A 19,760-nucleotide genomic window follows, 5' to 3' on the forward strand; every position below is an offset into this window, starting at 1 on the left:
CAACACACAAACTTTCCAGCTTCACATCAACGATACACAGGCTACTGAATATTCTTATAGCAGAGGAAAATTTCCTTCAAGAACTAAATACAATGAAAACAATGGCGACCCATAACAAAAATACAGCATCTTGCCCAAACAGGGGTGCAGCCAGGAGGCTGGAGGGGGTTTAGGTGCAACTAATACCGGTGTGTGTGGGGGTATGGAATACCCACCAGGATAAGCGGTAGGTGCGAGATTTATAAATTGCGGATATTTAAGATAAATGGTTCATAATGGTGACTTTTATATGGCTTTCTGAGGGACATTTTATTAATTCTTACACTATTCTATTAGTAATATCAATCTATTTAAATGTAATTCATATTAAGTAAAATGGATTACATTTAAATATTTCTCTGAGCTCTGGGGGGGGGGGTTTAACCCCCAAAACCCCCCATCGCTGCGCCACTGTCCTCACCCACATCATAGTCAAATTGAAGACAGACACATACAGGGTCAGAATCCATGATAAGAAGATAATCAGGTACAAGGACTTCATACTGATAACCGTAACATTCAAGATGACAGTGAAGGTACGAGTAGGCCGCGCTATATGGTTCTATTTATTAATTTTCTGTGCCTAAAGCCATTTATTTTCTTAGTACATACTGTCTTAACCTCATTTGTCAGTTTATGCTGTCTTCTTCCTCACCTCACCTCATCTTCTTCTGTTTTTATAGAGCTCTTTACCAGTAATAATTTCCCTTTAAATATAGAGCTATGACTCTTTTCATATTTTTGAGTAGGTACCATCCATTTGTAATGTTTCTGTCTTTTCTCGTTCAAATTAGCCTCCAAAAACGGCAACAATGTAATCTACGAATCGGTGCAACTTGGCAATGCCGGATCACACGGCAAGTCCCAGAATTCCACAATTTCTCTGTCTTCAATTGTCTGGTGAAAATGGCGAAGGCAATCCAGAATTTGTCCACCAAGGGGCCGGTGATGATCAAAGGTACCTTTAAAACTCTTGAGCCGTATAAATAATCGTATTTATTTGTCAAATACTTGTTGTAGACCGTAATTGTGGGGTCCTTGGTTTTGAAATGTTCTCTACACGTATAGCCATTTTCATTGTTCACGGCCAAGTTCATACCTTATTTTCTCGGGGTTCAATGGATTTATTGTCTTTCTAAAGTCTGTGCTGACTATTTTCATAATTTTGTATGTTCTGGGAGATGTATTTCCGAAGAATGACATTGGCCGTCCTCCACGGGTGATTTGACCCATATATTACGAGTAACTGATTAGTTTTTGCATGTTCTGTAATAATGTTGCATTTGGGGCTGATTGATGTAGTCCTTAAGCCAGTAGTGAAGCTGAGTATTCTGGTTGTATGGGGGTTATAACCCTCCGCTCATAGTGGAATTATTGCAATGTGAATGGCCTGTTGAATTTGTCTACCGCTGTCTGAAACAGCTGTGAAATGCGTGTGAAAGGTACACTTTGCTGTAAGGGGTATAATTTTTTCGTATGACATGTTCTACCAACCTGCTTCATTGTTGTCATATTTCCAGACTTATACCTGTTTCAGTGTTGTAATTAAGTCTTTTCGAGGTTCTTCTGATGGAAATTTGAATGGTGTAATGGACTATTTCCTCGTAAAACTGTTGATTTGGAAATAAATCGCGTCTTGTTCTAGTTAGTAACATCTCTCTTATCAGTGGTCAGTCTCTACCATGTAAGCCTGGAGTTGATAAAATCTAATGTGATGTATATTGACTATCAGCTAGTTCATATGTATTCCAGGAGTAATCTGCTTGTAATTGTTCTTACCAACATTATATTTATGATCTCAGGTTTTCCCGGCGTATCAGTTGCAGAAAGGTTTCTCGGGTTTTCCACCGGTTGATGCCGTACATGTCTCCCGACGTTTCGAGCAGCGACTTGCTGATCATCCTCAGGGGATCTTCGGAAGATCCCCTGAGGATGATCAGCAAGTCGCGGATCGATACGTCGGGAGACATGGACGATATCAACCGGTGGAAAACCCGAGAAACCTTTCTGCAACATTATATTTGCGTTTGAAATTTCTTTAATTTTAATCCGTTCGTAAATTATCATAATATCTTCATTATTTTTGTAGCCCTCATGGACGATGCGCAGCCAAAATTCCAGACCTTCTTGAAGTACGCAAAAGTTGAACTTACACCACCTACCCCAGCAGATATTCCTCAAATTCGCTCAGGAATCCAAAGGCTTATGTCCGGTTTCAGAACAGGAAAGTGGAAGCAACTTACAGTCCGGGTAAGGCATATTTATAGTTTGAGTAGTGTATTTTGTATGGTTCAAAATAACTAGCAAATCATACTATTTATCTGTCAGCCATCAATATTGTATCACATTCATTTTACAATGCCGGAATCGGAACATGAGTAACACACATGCAATTCATTCATTTTTGTAATTGCGATGTTTAACTGTGTGAATAACTGATCCTGATGTATTCAAAGATCCATGCACTTGTCATTCAGGAATAGGATTGAAGTAGATTTGCTAATTCTACCTCCCATAAAATGAGGAAGGCGGGGTAGAAAATGAGGGCTTAACAGGATTCATTTATCTGAAATATGGCATTATTACCAAATCTCTCCTTGTGCTATTTTTATTTGCAAGCAGAATTCATGGCTTGTTTTTTGAATGCTTCATGTTTTTACTGCCTCTTTTTTCTTAATCCTTTTGTGAAGTTCTTGAGGTTATAGTCAAAATTAAAAAACACTTCTGAGGCCAACTTTTCACTTCACTTACAAGGTGAAACACTGGCCAGGCAAGTTATTTTTTACCTAAACCTCAAGAACTTCGCATAAGTAATTTTTGTTGAAACAGCATTAATAAGCTGGACAGTAATACTTTGTCTTGCTGTACCATTTCAAAATATGTAGTATGCTATCAGTCAGTTAAGAGCTTAAATTAAGGACATGTGTGCGGTTAATGGGTCAGCAGTTGGCAGATGCGCATATTAGCCCATTTATGCCTAGTGTTCCATTTTTGGAACACCTGACGCGACTTTTTAATTTAATTACTACGACTAATTGTACACCAATATGCCACCGTTTTTCTGTCTGTACCTCTTTAAAAAGATATATCGTATTATGGGGCACAAAGATTTAGTCAGTTTTGCCAACCCGTCGCAGCCAGTGTGTTCAGAAATATCAGTCTTTTTTTTTCATGACGGTTTTTCTGAGACCATCTCTAATGTTATATTAATAACTATCTGCCATTACGCCCAAATGTTGTAAATTTTTCCCTGCATGTTAAGTAATAGTGAACCTATAGTGCCTAATGAAGAAAGTTTTGAAACAACATATTTTGTTTTAGTTATAAGCTTTTATTTAACGGTGTTCCATTTTTGGAACACTAGGCAAATCCACTACTATTATGTGTGCATTCAGGCGCACTGAAATATTCACGTTAATTTTGAATAAAGTAAGCAATTAGATTTGGAACAATTAATAATCTTCCCAGTTAATTGCTGCACGCTTCTGCTCATCTCATTAATGGTTCTTCTGAAGAGAACTTTGACCATGCTGACCTTTTGCTGATATCGGATAGTGATACTACTGAAAATGACAGTGCTCGGCTTCTGTTTCGCATCAACCTCTTCTTACTCAAAGAGAAAAGGTAACCAACGTTATGCACAAATGGAAGAAAGCCGATCTGACTGCCCAGCCAGTAGGAGGTAGAGTTTCAGAAAAACAAATCACGAAAATGAAAACCCCTACAGAATATTTGGAACTCTTTCTGGATATTGAAGTGAACCTTGAACTGACTGTCGGTGTTTTTTGGGAATAATTTTCCTCAGTGGTTACGTCATTGTTCGGACACGACGTATGTTTTGGGAGCAAAGACCAGATTGGCATAATTCTCTAGTAAGTGATGCAATGAGATGTAACCGACTGGAAACAATATTTTCAAATTTGCATTTTGCTGACAATTCTAACTTGAACCACATGGACAAATTTTCCATGCGGCGACCTCTGATTGAGCGTATGAATGACGGATGTATGAAATTTGTACCAAATGAATTAAATATACTTTAGCTTTGACGAGGCCATGATTCCCTAATTCGGTCAAGACGGGTGCAAACAGTTCATTCGGGGTAAGCCTATTTTGGGTATAAATTCTGGTGTGGTCCAACGCGTCTTGGCTACATTTGCTGGTTTCAGCCTTATCAAGGAAAAAACCCGAACACTCAAAACCAATAATATGGTGTAGGTGCTCCAGTTGTTTTGCAATTCACTAGGGCACTCACAATTGAGCATCCTGGTAAATACGATTTTGTGTTCGACAACTTGTTCACAAGCATTGCACTCCTTGATAAACTTCATTCAATGGGCCACCAAGCAACAGGCATAGCGAGAAAAGATCGCGTAGACAAACTTCATTTACTATCTGATGCTACCTTAAATAAAAAAGATAGGGGCACATTTGATTTCCAAATTGATGGAAAAGGCAATATTGTTTGTGGATGGAATGATACAAGTGTTGTGACTGTTACATCTTCTGGTACCGATGTCAATCCTTTGCACCAGTCAATCGTTATTTTCAAAAGCAGGAAAAAAAGATACAAGTTACTCAGCCAAATGTAATTAAGGTCTATAATCAGTAAATTGGAGCAGTAGACCGAGCTGATGAAAATATTGACAAGTATCAAGCATCAATCCATGGAAATAAATGGTACTCGAGCCCTCCGGTTATTCTGCTTTGAGCTGGCTTTACAAAATACTTGGCAAATTGCATAAAATGAACGATGTGAAGCCAAAGGACCTTCTTGAATTTCATGTGGCCTGTCACTACATAGAGAGAGAGGTAATACTGCTGAGCCTGGTGAGAAAGTGAGGCAATCTATGAATCGTAAACTTGACTCACGTCATGACCTCATGAATCATTAGAATGTAAAGCAGGGAAATCAAACTCGCTGTGTCAAATGTCAAAAAATACCACTTTTCAATGTAAAAATGGCAATGTACCCTTGTATGTTAAGTGTTCACCTGGATATCATTCTTAATAGTGAGTTAGTAAAAGTATGAATCAAATTTTTGCATGTTATCAATGAGTACGTCATAGTAGTGGATTTGCCTAGTGTTCCATTTTTGGAACACCTCGTAATTAATAATTGGCAAGAGATAGATTGTTTTTTCTTTCGGATCTTGTTTTGATATGTATTTTAATCTACAATACGTAAAAATCAGGGTAAAATTCGCATTTTTCAAACCTTCGGCATAAATGGGTTAAACTTATGCATTTACTATTCCCTTTTAATTTTCTTTGGCAGCAATAATAAACCATTATAACCTAAACTATGATAGAATTATCTCACAGCTGTTTACAATGTCCTATTAATTAATACAAAATAATTAGTTTTAGGTATTAGGTAAGAGATGTATTGAATGCTGTTTAATTCTAAATATATGCACTGTGAATAGTCAATATCTTTCTTCCTTGTTTAATGAGAAGCCATGCTGATACCTACCCTTGAATATAAACAAAGCTTCATTCAATGATGAAGTAATGAGCGTTTAGAATATTTCCAACTGGAAGTTTTCTATTCAATGCAAAGGCCATATCAGCAGTTTTTGATTAATTAAATAAATAAAATACATACATATTTTTATTGCTTTCACTATGTAGTAAGTTTCATTGATGAAATATCCGACTCCTTCGATTTATTTCTTTCAATTCTATACCTGCAAAATCAGAACTTTTAGGGAAGAAAAGGGGAAGTAGTTTTCTAGAAATATTCTATGAATAGGATGGGTGAGCTGCTATTACTTCATTTGGATATGGCCTACATTATTTATAAATATTATTCAACAGTGTTTGGGTTCGCAAAGTCTTAGTTTCGGGACCCAACAAAGTGGTACTCAGGCCGTACCCTCGAAATCTAGGAGCAGATACCTGGACCCCTCGTCTCATATTACCCTTCCATGTGGTAAGGGACCGCAGTCATTCAATTGTTCATTGTCAGTTTTCAAAATAAATATTTGTTCCTTTCTCAAAAAATATAAACTAATAATTGAATTCTTTGTCTTTTGAGCAGTGTTTACAATTTTTAATTGAAATTCTACGATAAATTTTAACTTATATCTCGATTTCGGTATAAACATCAACATGGAAATTGTTGCTGCTTTAAATGCATTAATATTGATGGTAGAGCTTCGTTCAAAATTTGACACTTCTCAGAGTAAAATGAGGAATTCAATTCGAAGTCTACGATTTACGTGCAAGCAACAATTATCCATATAGCTAATTCATATAAACAAAGCAAGATTTACCGTGAACAAATGCCACTGGTAAGGTTATAAACCCCAAAAGGTGGGGGCCCAACTACCGTTGGAGTCGGAGATAATGTGGAGTCCCCGCTAGGAAGGGTCAATAAAGGTTGGTGCTGAGAATGCGTGATTATCAGTAACACTCTTCTTAATGAATATCCTGCAAAAATGCTCCGTATATAGGGGACGGAAGAGACCCTTTGGGCTCAGTACAGCAGTCATGGTAAGGCAAAAACTCCACTGTCTCGAAAGGGTTAAGACCATATGTCCCAAACATTGTGTGGCATTTGAATCCGTTTGTAACCTTCCTGTCTCATCCCTCCCCTGCTTGCCCAAGTTCGTACCATTATATCCCTATTATTATCAATTTTGAATGCATCTAATGATGCCTAGTTTAAAAGTTGGGGAAATTGTTTTTTTTTTTCAGATCAGCAGACTTAGAATGTAATTTTTTCAAATTTGTGCTTTACTTGCAGGATGCGTGGCTGAATACCTTGGTCACAGCTGAAGTCTGCTTCTGGTTCTTCGTGGGAGAATGTATTGGGAAGAGAAGCATAGTTGCTTATAAAGTATAAATCGAAACTTTCAATGTCCAAAATCCTCTGTTAAGCTGTAGTATCCAGCAGATCTTTTGACAAATTTTGTTGTCATTATGGATTTTTAGTATGTATATAATGCCTGTGGTAAAATTAAATCATAAAATCATTGAAATTGTGTTGCTTATCCTGAATTCATATAGATATATGTAGGTGACAGTGATGATGGGAAATTTTTTAATGAAAAGTTTTATGAGTGGGTGGAGGAACAATTAATTAGTATTTTTAAAGAAAATATTGATATCCCTAACAGTTTCAGTTCTATGGACTTTTTGGACGTAGTACTTAAAAGTGGTCTCTGTTTTTCTCCTTAATGGGTTAAAAACTCAATCAGAAATTTAAGTGATTGTGTATTGTTGCAATCCATGGTCGAGGCAGATGTTTTCTGTGTGTAAAATTTTCACTGAGATGCTAATTTTGGTGACAGTGTAAAGATCTAACGTTGGCTCTTCGATGGTGTTTGACTAAAATAATATCCATTAAGAACTTTCTCTTTACATAAAATTTTTAAAATCTGTGTGTGGCAGTGCTGACTGGGGTATTTTAGGTACGAAAATGGTTTCATTGAAAGGGAATTATCTTCATATGCAGTCCTACCTCATGTTATGTAGGTCCTTAACACCTAACAAATGCCTCCATTTTTTCACAACACTAACTATTGGCCCTATACATCTGCTGTATTCCTGATTTTATTTCCCTCGTGCAGCAGGGGCTGATTAAGGTCATTGTTTTGGGGAGAGGGACCTTGCACCTTGATGGTATCCAATACCCCAGAGCAATAATGCGTATGAGGTCTGATGTACATTTGTAGTCAAATGGCTTTTAGATATCCACCAATTATTTTTAAGCATTGTTAAACTGGTGAAATAAAAACTGACGTTGGAGAACCACGTTAAAAATTACTATATTTTCAATTTTGCCAGATATAACAGGATGGAGGGAAGGGGGCACACTCACTGCCTCAATTTAATCCACCTCTGTCATGCACTTCGCACTAATATGTTTAATGGGGTCATCATGACATCAGGTGGTAAATCATCAGAAAATTTGTTTATTTCATGGTAATGAAGCGATTTTATATTATGTAAATTATCTATGTTTATTGTCTCAGAGATAATTTGTTTTTTTAACTTTCACTATTATGGAAGAAAGTTCATACAAATTTTCTGTTGATCACCCCTCAGCCATTGAACAGATGACTATTGGGCTCTCAGTTTTGGATACAGAATTGTTGATGGATGTCATTGTCTCAAACCAATTATCACTAGACCATTTCATGAAAACTATACTTTTGGGTGGTTCAATTTCCTTAATTTCCACAAATTCATTTTAAGAGAATTGCATAATTTCTTATATCTCCCCTCATAATTTCTTTAGGGCAATGATTTTTGCTACTTTTGAAAAATTTTTATTTAAGAAGTTAATAAGGTTTAAATAGAGGAAATGGACATGGACACAAGAATGAAAGGAAAGAAACACACACAATAGTTGAAAGAGAGAATATACATATATCCTCGTCCTTTTCCCATTATATGTTCCTATCCCTTTCTTTCCTTCTCTATGAATTTATTTAATGCGGCCAAAGTCAGTACATAGGTACATCTCATGCTCTCGTAGCCCATATGGCAACTTTCTGATGCATCCTTTGATTTGTTTTGGTATTATCGAACTATGCAAGTGCACTCATCACCACGTAGCACCCATTCCCCACCTTCCCTGCTTACTCTCCCACCTTCTGATAACGTCCTCATTCACTCTGCCATGTCTATCTTTGTTCGAGGTGAAGGCCGATTTGGCGACTTCCAGCTCCAATACTGCCATTTCTCGCAACTTCAGCATTCACAGATAAATGGCCCACGAAATACCTGCTGTCTTTTTAAGCGTACAGTCCAACAAATCATGTTTCCTCATACATTCTTTCATATTTTCCCATTGAAAGGTCAATATGACCATGAATTCCAAGTTCTAAGTTTCTCTTCTTGTGGGTATTATCCTTCCCAGGTAACGACGGGTGGCCGGCTAATTAAAAATATTTAAGCATTTACCCAGCACTTAGCATTGGCTAAACCCATTCATCAGGTTTCTAATAAAAATCAATGGATTTGCTAATTGCTGTTTACCATTTACCATTTAAGTTTACCATTGTTCATGCTGTACAAGGGTAAACTTAAAAGTAAGGTCTCTAAATTTTTGCCATTAAATATGAAATTTATTTGCATTTTTGGATACATTGTTGGAAAGGCCATGGCTTCAGTTATTTTTCGATGTAGTCACACTGGCACTTGATAACTTCCCTTGTCCACACCATAAACTTTTGAATACCGTCCTCATTTCGTTGCAAAGATTGACCTTCTCTTACACCTTGTCCTCAGTTGCAAACTTCATCCCTCCCAGGTGTTTGTTTCTTCAGGTCGAGCAACATGTGGAAATCACTGGATGATAGACTTTAAAAAATCATCTCCTTCCTCTTCTAAATGGTGCACAACTTCTCCTGCATATTCCACGTGCTGCCTCTGGTGGTCTTCGCTGAGCTGTTTGGGCACCCACATGGCATTGGATGTTTGTGCAGCCAGAATAGATCTTGTGGCACCACTTACAAATGTTAATAACATCCAGACATTTTTCACTGTAAACTTCTACCAATAGGCTATTAATGTTGACAGTTGCCACCTTTTTCCCAGTCAATAATCATATGACAGTTGGCATTTCACTTCTGGACGGAGACGTTAGGCTAAGCTCCGAAACGGCTGCTATCCGAACAAGGTGCGGTTGAAAATGCTTCGTGGCAGTTGAGAGTGGTAGTGGAGGAACCAAGGAACATGGCGGTGTTGATGGATTGTGCCTGATAATAGCAGTGGGATTGAACTTCAGTTTAGACTTCAGATTTTTGTATGAAGATTTTCTCAACGTGATTGAATCCCTTCCTTCCAATTATTAATGTATTTAAATGGTTACCTAGATGAAAGAAGTTACTGAATCTGAGTCATTAGAGTTGCAGGAATCGATCCATCCATGATATATCCCGTTTCAGCGATGGGAGTCATTGATAAGAATTATATTATGGTTGCTACTTAGCAAGATGTTTTGGAATTTATTGAGGCTATAACTGCCATGGCTGGATCTTGGAATCTGTTGTAATCATACGGATATGTTTTCTGAAGGGCTTCAACTGTTGGTGAAGTGTTAGGTCTGCCTAAACATTTTTTTTTCATTACAATTTATGGGTCTGGGGGTTCCAGACATTCTGTCCACCTATCTATGCACCTGTTTCTGGCTACATTAAAAATATATTTTCATTCCAAGAATATTGGTCAAATAGTTGTACTTTCAGGAGTACAAAAATGTCCCTTCTTTCTGCTGTCTAGCAAACAATTCAACCATTTCTTATGGGCTGTCAATTCTTGAACTAGACAGTCACTTGCTGTAACAGATATTACCACAAACTAGGAATGGGTAAGGAAATCTATAGGTCATTTTGAGACCGTCTCTTCCATGAAGTTGGAGTTTTGAGGTTGATGGTCCTTCTTCCTCAGCTCCATCGGGTCGGGGGCATCAGTAATAGCTGTCATAGCCGAGCTGGGCAGACCGATCTTGGATGAAGCTATATACCACCTCTCAAATCACTGGCACGGAACGCTTACATTAGACAACACTTTCAGAAAAATGAAGAGTTAACTGTACGCCACGTGCGCGCACGATCTATCACACGTGCTTGCCGTCTAGGGAAATGTCACAACCATAGGAAAAACGCTATAAAGGCCAAGCAACAGCGGTTATGACGCAAAGCATGTCAAATTAAAGTTTATCTGCGAGTGATCCTTAGATTTCCCACGTGTTAATAGTAACATATGGGCAAAAACAAATTTCAACCGCTGGGTAGAAGACTCCTCTCGCGAGAAACTGACGCGGTAAAAAATTAATCAATGTGCAACCGAAGTATTCACTTGAACAAACGCGGTGAACTCATCCGTATTGAAACGATACGGGACACAAATTAAAATATTTACTACTGCAGTCGTGAATTTTTTTATCTAAGGAGACCTCTATAAAACCTTACAATGAGAAACGAGTGCTGAGGAGGCAGTTATCAATAAAATTTTAAAAGTCATCAAACTATGGCAAAATGATCGTGTTTGCCGCTGTACTTTAACAGTTGACATACGTTCCGATTCTCGCGTTCATTGTTTTGTTGCCGTTATTTCCACGGCATTCCACTGTGTTTCGTAACCATTCGTAACGTTTGCAATAAATGGAGTGTATGGTTTAAGCTTTGGCCGTTATTGTGGAGAAATGGCAAGTAAAGTCATTTGCTATAGGCTGCTTGCCTAATTTGCTCTTAAAATATGAGAAGTTGAATCTCAGATATTCAATCATAGTCAGGTGATTATCACTCAGGGTCTATCATTCTTATCAAATTAAGGGTGTCTTGTTATATGTTGTTATGGTACTCGCAGCACTGTGTGTGAACACTTAATTTGTCAAAGAAAACAATAGGATGTCTGCAAGAGAGTGACATTCTATCACTAATTTGATACTTAATCCATTTACTCCATGATGAAATCATCTTATTCCATGATCTTTGTAGACATAGCATGGACTTTAAGTGGGACGTTACTTGATAATTTCCTCTATTGAAAACTTCGGATGATGAACAGCATTGAGTTACACCAGTCTGTAAGGTAAACTCAAAATGCTGGACAGCGCTGCCCTTCCAAGTAAGTGTGCTGAATAAGGTTGTCATTTAATATCATATTTTGTTATTAAGGAATTATTCTCCCATAACTTCTGTAAACCTGGAGAGGGTCATCAATTGCTCACCTTTATTATCTCTATTTAGTCCGTAGGCTACCTTACGAGCCAATACAAGGAGATGACTTTCAAGTAATTGATTCTGGAGAAAGTGGAAAATTGGAATGTTATAGCTATAAGTACAGTTGCTGCAGAACGTTTTTGTACTACATTGTCTCCATCTTATTACTGGGTATTCCCCTCCTCATAGCACATTGGTACAAGCAGTGGAAAGTATATGCACAATGTAGAAGATGTGCCTTATCCAAAGCCAATGTCATGCTAGTCAAGGTATTTTTACTTTGCTAAATCTTATGTAAGAATTGAAGTCTATCTATATATGTTTATCGAAATTTCCCAAACTATAAAGTAGCATAAGTATGCAAACTTATGTAAAGAAATTGTTTAAATGACATGTTTTTTAAGCTTCTAATGCAAAACTTGGTTATGTAATGATAAATTGTCAAGTGTTATTAAATATATGCCCTAATTCAATGTACAAGCTTGCATTAATGAATGACAATTGTATGATTGTGTGCACTTCTTCCACCTTATTTAAACTTAAGTGCATTTTCCATCTTATACATTTTTTCATTTTCATCTTCAAGGATTCCAGAGGTCAATATGAGGCTTGTAAAGTACATGATGATAATGAATACCTTGGAGTGCCAGTTCGTTATTTTTCGTATCACCTTGTACGCTACGTATGGAAACCTGAAATTCAGTTTTATCAAAAGCTTCACGGATTTCAATGGGATAATGGTGAACCCAAGACACTTACAGAACTTCTTGATGATTCTCGCGGTCATACTTCTGAGGAGCAGGAAGCTCTGTGAGTTAAAATTTTTATCTGTCTAATACATTTTTACCTTGGTTTTGCCTTCACCGAGCGGACAATATGTCTGCCTCATGATTATTTTGCGCAGTCAAACAATTACTCTAAGTTCCCTAGAGTAAAGTCATAGGCCACATGCTGAAAAGTCGCTGTTCATCTTCTCAATATTGTCACTCTTGTTTATCTTTATTTGTGCCTTGGGAGCCGTGTATCAGCAAGTGGAGCACAATAGTTGCTGTCTTTTATCTATATGTTTAGGTAGTATGCTTAACATGTTGTGTTCAACTTCCTAATACAAAGTGACTCCAGAATTTGGGTACCCAATAGAGAAAGCTGATGGCAAAAATAAATGGCTACAGCTCTTTTTAGCCGTTTTAATTCTTTGAAAGTATCCATGCATAGCCAAAAATTAAGGGTTAAATGATCAGACTAATTTTAAGGAATAGAATTATATCTATTAGAACATGTGTTCTCGCATTCTTTTATTTTGGGCTTTTTACCTTGATTCAATGTGGTAGGCCTAGCTGTGATTTAGGTATTCCAATTTCTGCCTTTGGTAACTGCGTGAAATATTTTGAAACCAAAGTTCATCAACGCAGTGCACAGTTTATAATATTTATGTGAAATACTAGGCTGAAGTTCAATGAAGGTCCAAAATCAGGTTTGAAGCAAAGTAAAATGTTGTGTGTAATCAGTTTAGTGTGATGGCATTTGTAGCACCAGTGTAGTTTTATCGAAGACCAAGGGTGACAAACCTGTGACATGTATGCTCGAAGTGACATGCAGAGTAACTGTTACAGCATGCCAAGCTGGAAGGACCAGTACGGGTTAAGTTGACCTGCAAGTAGAGGATGTATAAATTTTGATTTCATAAACTTTGACACTCAATCATGAAATGGCTTGCCACACCTGTCATTGACTAAAGAATACTCCAGATTATGACATTCTTATTGAGAAAGGTAGGTGTAGTTTTTGAAGTCTTCATGGTCACACTAAATGATGGCATTATTGTTACTGAAAAATGGCCTTGGTCTTAGTGCTCACCTCAAGTTCCTGCTGTAGGGGGGAAAAACATCAAGGATATCTGTCACATTATGGCCTCTGCATAGGTCTTCCCCTAAAACATCAATTGTGTTGCCTCACAGACAAGAAAATTGATGTTGGCCAATACAGGGTATGTTCGGGAAGTATTGTAATTGATTTTTCTGCACCGCTCCAATTGGTCAGAGTGGGATCAAAGTACTTGGAGTAGGTGGGGTCAATGCTAAGCTTTATAATGAAATTAGTCAAGTTAAATGGGAACTATGAAAACGTGTTTCATCCTTACCCCATCCTTACTGACTGGCCTTTTTCGGTCTACCAGCTTCAATTCTCCCAGTTTCTCGAGGCCAAATGCTAGGTGAGACACGTACTGAGCCTGAAGATATCTTGATAGCTTTCAGCAATTTATGATGCGCACAAGGTTCAAAAAAGAATGAGACCTAACGCGATACATATCTGACAGCAATAAAGTTTTTTAAGCTCTAATTGATTGATACAGAGCTTCATAGTTACAAAAAGGCTACTAATAATCAACAAAGTCTAAGCACCACAATTTTGGCAAAAACGAGCGTAGCATGAGTGCATCCAAACAAGACAAGTGTGGCGTTACGTCTTTTAAATCTTGCACATTTGTAATGTAAGCCCCAGATACAGGGAACTCCAATCATCTGTCACTAGCTGGATGAGGGAAAGACTCCACAAACAAGAATAATCAGCAGTAAAAGAAACAATTTTCACAAAATTATGAGTCATTTTCTATCAAAATTTATTACAAGTAGAAATATTCAAAATAAAATTATTACAGAAAACAATGATGATAACCAATAATCTCATAAGAAACATTTTACCAAAAACTAAGTACAAAGCTGTGTTTGCCTGCCAGCACCAAAAATGATTTTTAAGAAATCACTATCTCAGTTGACCGATGTGTTTGCTGCGAGCACCGTGAGGGAAGAGAGCTGGCCGACTCCCGAGCAGTGTCAGAGTGGAGGGGAGGATTTTGCAAAGGAGTGGGGGGCATACAGGGATGTCCAAGTTAGCTGCGTCGGTATAAAACTCCCGGTAGGCACCTGTGTTGACTGGAACCTCTGGAAAACGTCTCGTCATCCAAGCCGGGGTTGGGGGAGAACAGCGTACCGCCGGGTTTCCCCTCCTCTATCTTCTGGGTTGGAGACATAGGCAAGTGGTATGATAGCTGGTTGAGGTAAGCCATTGGAACTCAAGGAGGGGAAAGACATAGTAGGATGAGGTGTTGGAGGGAGAGAGAGATGTGATAGGACAAAGTGGAGTACTTCTCACTCCAAACTGCATTCTTATGCCTCAGCACCCACTTCCCCTGGATTGCCAGGGGTAAGTATTCCTCCGCCGTACTAGCTATTTAAGTCTTGATCTCCAGGTGGGCTGGGTCGGAGGGCTGGCGTTATTGCCCTCACTTTGAAGGCAATGACGTAACATGCAAGATCAGATGTGTTTGTCCCTTGCTCCTTTGTCCGTGGCCTCGTTGCTTGAAGGACGGAGGGAGGGCGCTTATTCCCCTTTACCTCTCCTTCAGTGCTCTTTACTCACAAGCATTTCTGATTTCTTTTATCCACCATTTAGTCCAATGTTCTCACTTGTTTGAATGTTTTAAACCACAGGTTTTACCACCAATATAATTTTCAATTGCAATAATCCTCATAATGGCATCTGAAGATGATTTTTGAAAAATCATTCCCTTAGCATAATGGAAATTACTAAGCAAGACAGATGTATTGGCCAGGTTTTGTCCTTCAAAACTTTGCGTTTCTGTAAGTTTGATATGCGATTACTATTTGCACTGTAAATGCAACACAATATTCACTTGTGGCAGTAATTTTAGCATGCCCTCTGCAGGGAAAACTCTGCGTGATCTTTTCCATGTTCACCTGTGAGGTACCCAAGCGATGGTGTGATGCAAAGGAGTGAGGAAAGTAAACAGAAGCATTGTTAAAATACATCACTATGGGAGAAACTCTCCTGCCTGCCGCTTGTTTTTGATCTAGGGTTTCAGATGACTGACTCACTCTGAAAACCAAGGCCACTCAGTTGCCCTTGGACTTGCGACCAGGGAAGGGGGGAAGATAAGAAATTCATGCAAGACACGCACTCCCATTTTCGGCTGCAATTTCTGGGAAAAAAAGGTGCATCTCTTACACGCATTTATGCGGTAAATATTATGTTACTTATGACTTAATTCAACATTTTCATTAAAATACAATATTTTGTCGAAATTATTACTTTGTCTTTGCCTAATAAATTTCAATTCTTACAGGAAAGATGAAGAGAATGCTTTTATTGCTTATGTTATCTAGTTTAATTTTGTATTTGTGTGTTGTTTCGCCAGATGTCATGCTTTTTCAGTTACTATAGATATTAAAAGTGGGACATCTTTAAGGGGATTACGTGGCTCCCATGGATGGAAGGGTTTTTATGGGTTATTCATGAGGCTAGGTCATACTGCTGTGCATAAATTTGCGAATGCATGATTTTATTTCTCTATTCAACCATTTTTGATGTTCCTTGACTTGACTACATTGCTGGTAATAGTGCCAGGAAATTGCAATTTCTACTTCAATTTGTGGTTATTGCTGAATTTTCATCTTTTTTTAATATAATTTGCGTTAATTATGTGGAAGGAAAGATAATTGTTATGTCTTTGTTTTTCAATTTTCAATAATTTCATGAGTTAATTCTTCTCTTTACAGGTTAAATGTGTTTGGAGAAAATGTAATTGAAGTGGAAGTAAAGTCATATGCTCGTCTATTTTTGGAGGAAATTTTCCATCCTTTTTATTTGTTTCAAATTGGCAGCGTCACCCTATGGGCCCTCGATGAATATTATTACTATGCTGGCTGTGTTATTTTCATATCATCACTCTCTCTCATTGTATCCCTGTTGGAAACTAGAAGGGTAAGCAGTTGATTTAACTTTTGTAATATAGATCTTTCCAATATTTTGTTCCCTTAAAAACTTTGCTTGTGTGGGAGCTCCACCTTCTAAAACAAGTGGAAGTTTCAAGTATCGTGTGAGTATTCTGCTGCTTCTGCGTGACTTCGTTAAATATATTTATCTTGTTAAATAGTAAGAAAACCTTTATTTTTTCAAGTAAATTTATTAATGAAAAGTGAGGAAAACTTTGTAATTTTCCTCATGAATATTTAATATACGACGTAGGTTTCAACGTGTCACGTCATTGTCTCGTATAGATGCGCAGAAGACGGAGAATAAACAGTCTTCTTGCACAAAATGGAATTTAGTTTCACATACCAAAGACAGTATTCTGGAAAATAATAAAAGTGGCGTGCATAAATTGAATTGTGAATGTGGAGCAACAGAAATCGGCCAGATCGGATGTAAGTTTAAAGAGAGAATTAATGAACATCAGTCGTGCTTCAAGAATAAGGACTCTGTGTTTCTCTTTGCCAAAAATCTTATGGATGAGAACCATATTAGTGACTTTACACCAGGTATTCTACATTTAGAGGAAAGGGGACCAAGACGCGATGCCTTAGAGCAGTTTGAAATTTTAAGAAGTGTCAAAAATAAGGAACATATTGTGAACGAAATATTGTATCCTGCTGAACAATAGGGTAGTTTCCTTCATCAAAGAAAACGAAAGGCATTGATTGCTATTCGTTACCCACCATTAGTGTATTCATAATACACAAATTATTTGGTTTTTGAAATACCGGTTTAGACGAATGGCAAGGGTCAAATTTTATCCTCATTTGAAAAAGGCCAGATTGGCGCCCATGCGATTCCACTCCACGTGACGTCACAGGGACGTAGTTTCTACACGAGAGGATAGGAGTTATACATCGTCTGAGGTTACCAATGCATGCATGAGGCACAGAGCTCAGGGAAACATGTCTTAATAATCACCTATTAAAACTGGCTAAGGTCGTAAAGTTTTCTTCGTTTGATAAGGTATTAATAAACCTTTTTTAAGCCAAGCGCTACCAGCCAGCAAGGTACTCAGCTACCCGCTAGCATCCTGCGTCCTATCAGCGCTCAGAGCCTCGATCAAGGTCACCTCACAAGGCGGGAGGGGGAACCAGAAATGCGTCGCACGGACATTTTCCCATCATTCCTACTTACGCGTCACGTTTTCGCGCGCTTGAAAATTTTCACTTTTCATTTAATCGCGAAAAATAGATGTTGTCATTTAAAAATCTAAAAGCGTGAAATACGTACTCCAGGAGTAATAATCTTTCGATTTAGGCAATAAAAAAATAATAGGAAACCACCCTATTACTGATGTCACAATCAATTAATTGATAATTTGTTCTGACAGTGCCCAAAGTGGGAGTTCCTCTATGCCTCACCACATCGCATTGGCCTACTCCAGAGGCACCAAATTTGAAATTTTGGGCGCACTTGAATTTTTCGAATATTCACATCTCTCTGAAAGTTTGTGAATCGAATGTGTAGGAATAGGACTTACTGTACGGCCTATTTGGGAGCGGTAATTAGTGGGTCACTATGATTCCACAGGAATGAAGATTATTATCTGATGTTGTGAGGATACACTGAAGTATATTATATAGAAGAAAGAACCATAAATGACGCTCTTGGGCACAGTGCACAAGGAGAAATTGAACGTAGCATGATTAGAATAGTGTATATCAACCTATGTTATTGCTTATCTGTGGATCTTTGCAATAAAGGTCTTTTCGTAACTGCCGAAACTGGGTAAAACGAGATTCGTAATTTAGTATTAATGCAAATTTCGTAATAATGTTTCTTTTAGTATAGATTGGATTAGCCTTTTTGTCGGGACTTACAATTTGCTTAAAAAAATGAGAATTTTGTATAAGAATGTTGGTATTAATGAGAGTGTACTGTATTATTATATATGCACAAAGTTATTTAAGATTGCTTTTAGTACCCATTGAGACCTATCTTCACCCTAGATGAGATCTTTTATCTTGAAATGAGATCTCTTTCAGATCTTTGCAGTGGTGATACATAATGCCATCACCCTCGTATTCCCACTGCTCCATTTCCTCCAGCAAACTGTCAATGCAGGCAAGCACCTGACTGTGACTCACTTCTCCCTTCGTCTCTGCTTCCACTTCCCCCACTGCCTTCACTTCCACTATTTCCTTTCTTTCCTGTTTACCTTGAATGGTCCTGGTGTAAACAATGCTGACATTATCTTTAGCATATTGGAATCTTGGCTCAAGCTGGGTACCTCAAAGGATTCGGGTAAGCTAGGGCACAAATAAGATCTCAGGACCATTCATACCTGAGTGTGATGAAAATCTCCACTGTTGCTTTGGGTAGTATTCAACTGCGAGGCCACTGCAAAAATTGCCCATTTTTGATGTGAAAAATTCATTTAAAAGTCATAGATAAAATTTTATTAATTCATGATTGGTTCTATTGAAAAAATGTTCTAAAATTAATCAAGAGATTTTTCTCCTCCTCATCGTCCTTGGCAATAGTAGAGCAGGCATACAAGTAAACTTGACGCATCCCTTTTTGGCAAATATAGAAAATAATTACTCTTTATGAAGGGAATTCTAGTGAAATAATTAGCCTTGTGTATCCTTGGATTAAAATACAATAAGCCTGGTGTCTTTGTGTCCAATTTTATTTTTTATAAAGAACAAAGAAAACATCAAAGGAGGATGAAACTAATGCACTTATACTCCATGATACTAATTATCCCCATGCAAATAATTGTGATTTACTGAAATAGCCGTGTAGAAATGGACATTCTAGTTTTATATTTCATTTGTTTTGTTGAAAAATGCTCCTGTTTTAATTACGTTGTCTCTTGTGTTTGTTTTGTGAATCTTGCATAATTTATTTTCCATTGTTTTCTTTTTCAGCAAAGCATAATGCTGAGGGAAATGGTTACATCATCACAAGTAGCTACAGTTGCAGTATGCAGGAAAAATGGTGGTATGTAGTTATCCTGTATTGTTTTAGTACTTGTATTTAAATTAAAAGCATACTTTATGTATATTTTTGGATGTGGGGACTTCAGTAGATAATATGTAGTTGTTTGTAACAGCATAAAATTCATGGTTATTTGAATGACAGCTAGGAATATCGAAGTGAAAATTGCTACAGAAATGATGTCTTATAAATATAGAGGAAAACCTCCATACAGTGGCTTACTTGGGAACAGAAAAATCATGACTTTCTGTAGGGGGTTTT

At 37.6% G+C, this 19,760-nt stretch overlaps 2 protein-coding genes across 3 annotated transcripts in view; both read left to right on the top strand.

Annotated features, from left to right (window-relative positions):
- Positions 1–890: 890 nt before the first annotated feature.
- On the top strand, positions 891–7,025 carry LOC124157210 (ATP synthase subunit g, mitochondrial). The gene is made up of 3 exons (XM_046531755.1): positions 891–997; positions 2,129–2,289; positions 6,791–7,025. The coding sequence occupies exons 1-3, from the start codon at positions 946–948 to the stop codon at positions 6,887–6,889; spliced, it is 312 nt and encodes a 103-aa protein (XP_046387711.1). The 5' UTR covers positions 891–945; the 3' UTR covers positions 6,890–7,025.
- A 4,067-nt stretch (positions 7,026–11,092) lies between these two features.
- Positions 11,093–19,760, top strand: part of LOC124157211 (polyamine-transporting ATPase 13A3-like) — a 57,060-nt gene continuing 48,392 nt past the window's right edge. Inside the window, exons 1-6 of one of the 2 annotated variants that reach the window (XM_046531756.1) lie at positions 11,093–11,290; positions 11,496–11,625; positions 11,748–11,989; positions 12,307–12,530; positions 16,298–16,502; positions 19,430–19,502. In XM_046531756.1, the coding sequence (XP_046387712.1) occupies positions 11,601–11,625; positions 11,748–11,989; positions 12,307–12,530; positions 16,298–16,502; positions 19,430–19,502 (769 nt within the window). In that variant the 5' untranslated portion in view covers positions 11,093–11,290; positions 11,496–11,600. Of the gene's footprint in view, positions 11,626–11,747; positions 11,990–12,306; positions 12,531–16,297; positions 16,503–19,429; positions 19,503–19,760 lie in introns of both variants that reach the window. The other variant, XM_046531757.1, reaches the window with a different exon arrangement.

The sequence above is a fragment of the Ischnura elegans genome, chromosome 4 (assembly GCF_921293095.1).
Source record: "Ischnura elegans chromosome 4, ioIscEleg1.1, whole genome shotgun sequence".
Classification (NCBI taxonomy): domain Eukaryota; kingdom Metazoa; phylum Arthropoda; class Insecta; order Odonata; family Coenagrionidae; genus Ischnura; species Ischnura elegans.

Bases quoted from the DNA above. Each gene is read 5' to 3' on its own strand.
- LOC124157210 (XM_046531755.1), top strand. From the start codon at position 946: ATGGCGAAGGCAATCCAGAATTTGTCCACCAAGGGGCCGGTGATGATC. The intron at 998-2,128 runs GTACCTTTAAAA...TTATTTTTGTAG, and splicing joins GGGGCCGGTGATGATCAAAG to CCCTCATGGACGATGCGCAG. The intron at 2,290-6,790 runs GTAAGGCATATT...CTTTACTTGCAG, and splicing joins GGAAGCAACTTACAGTCCGG to GATGCGTGGCTGAATACCTT.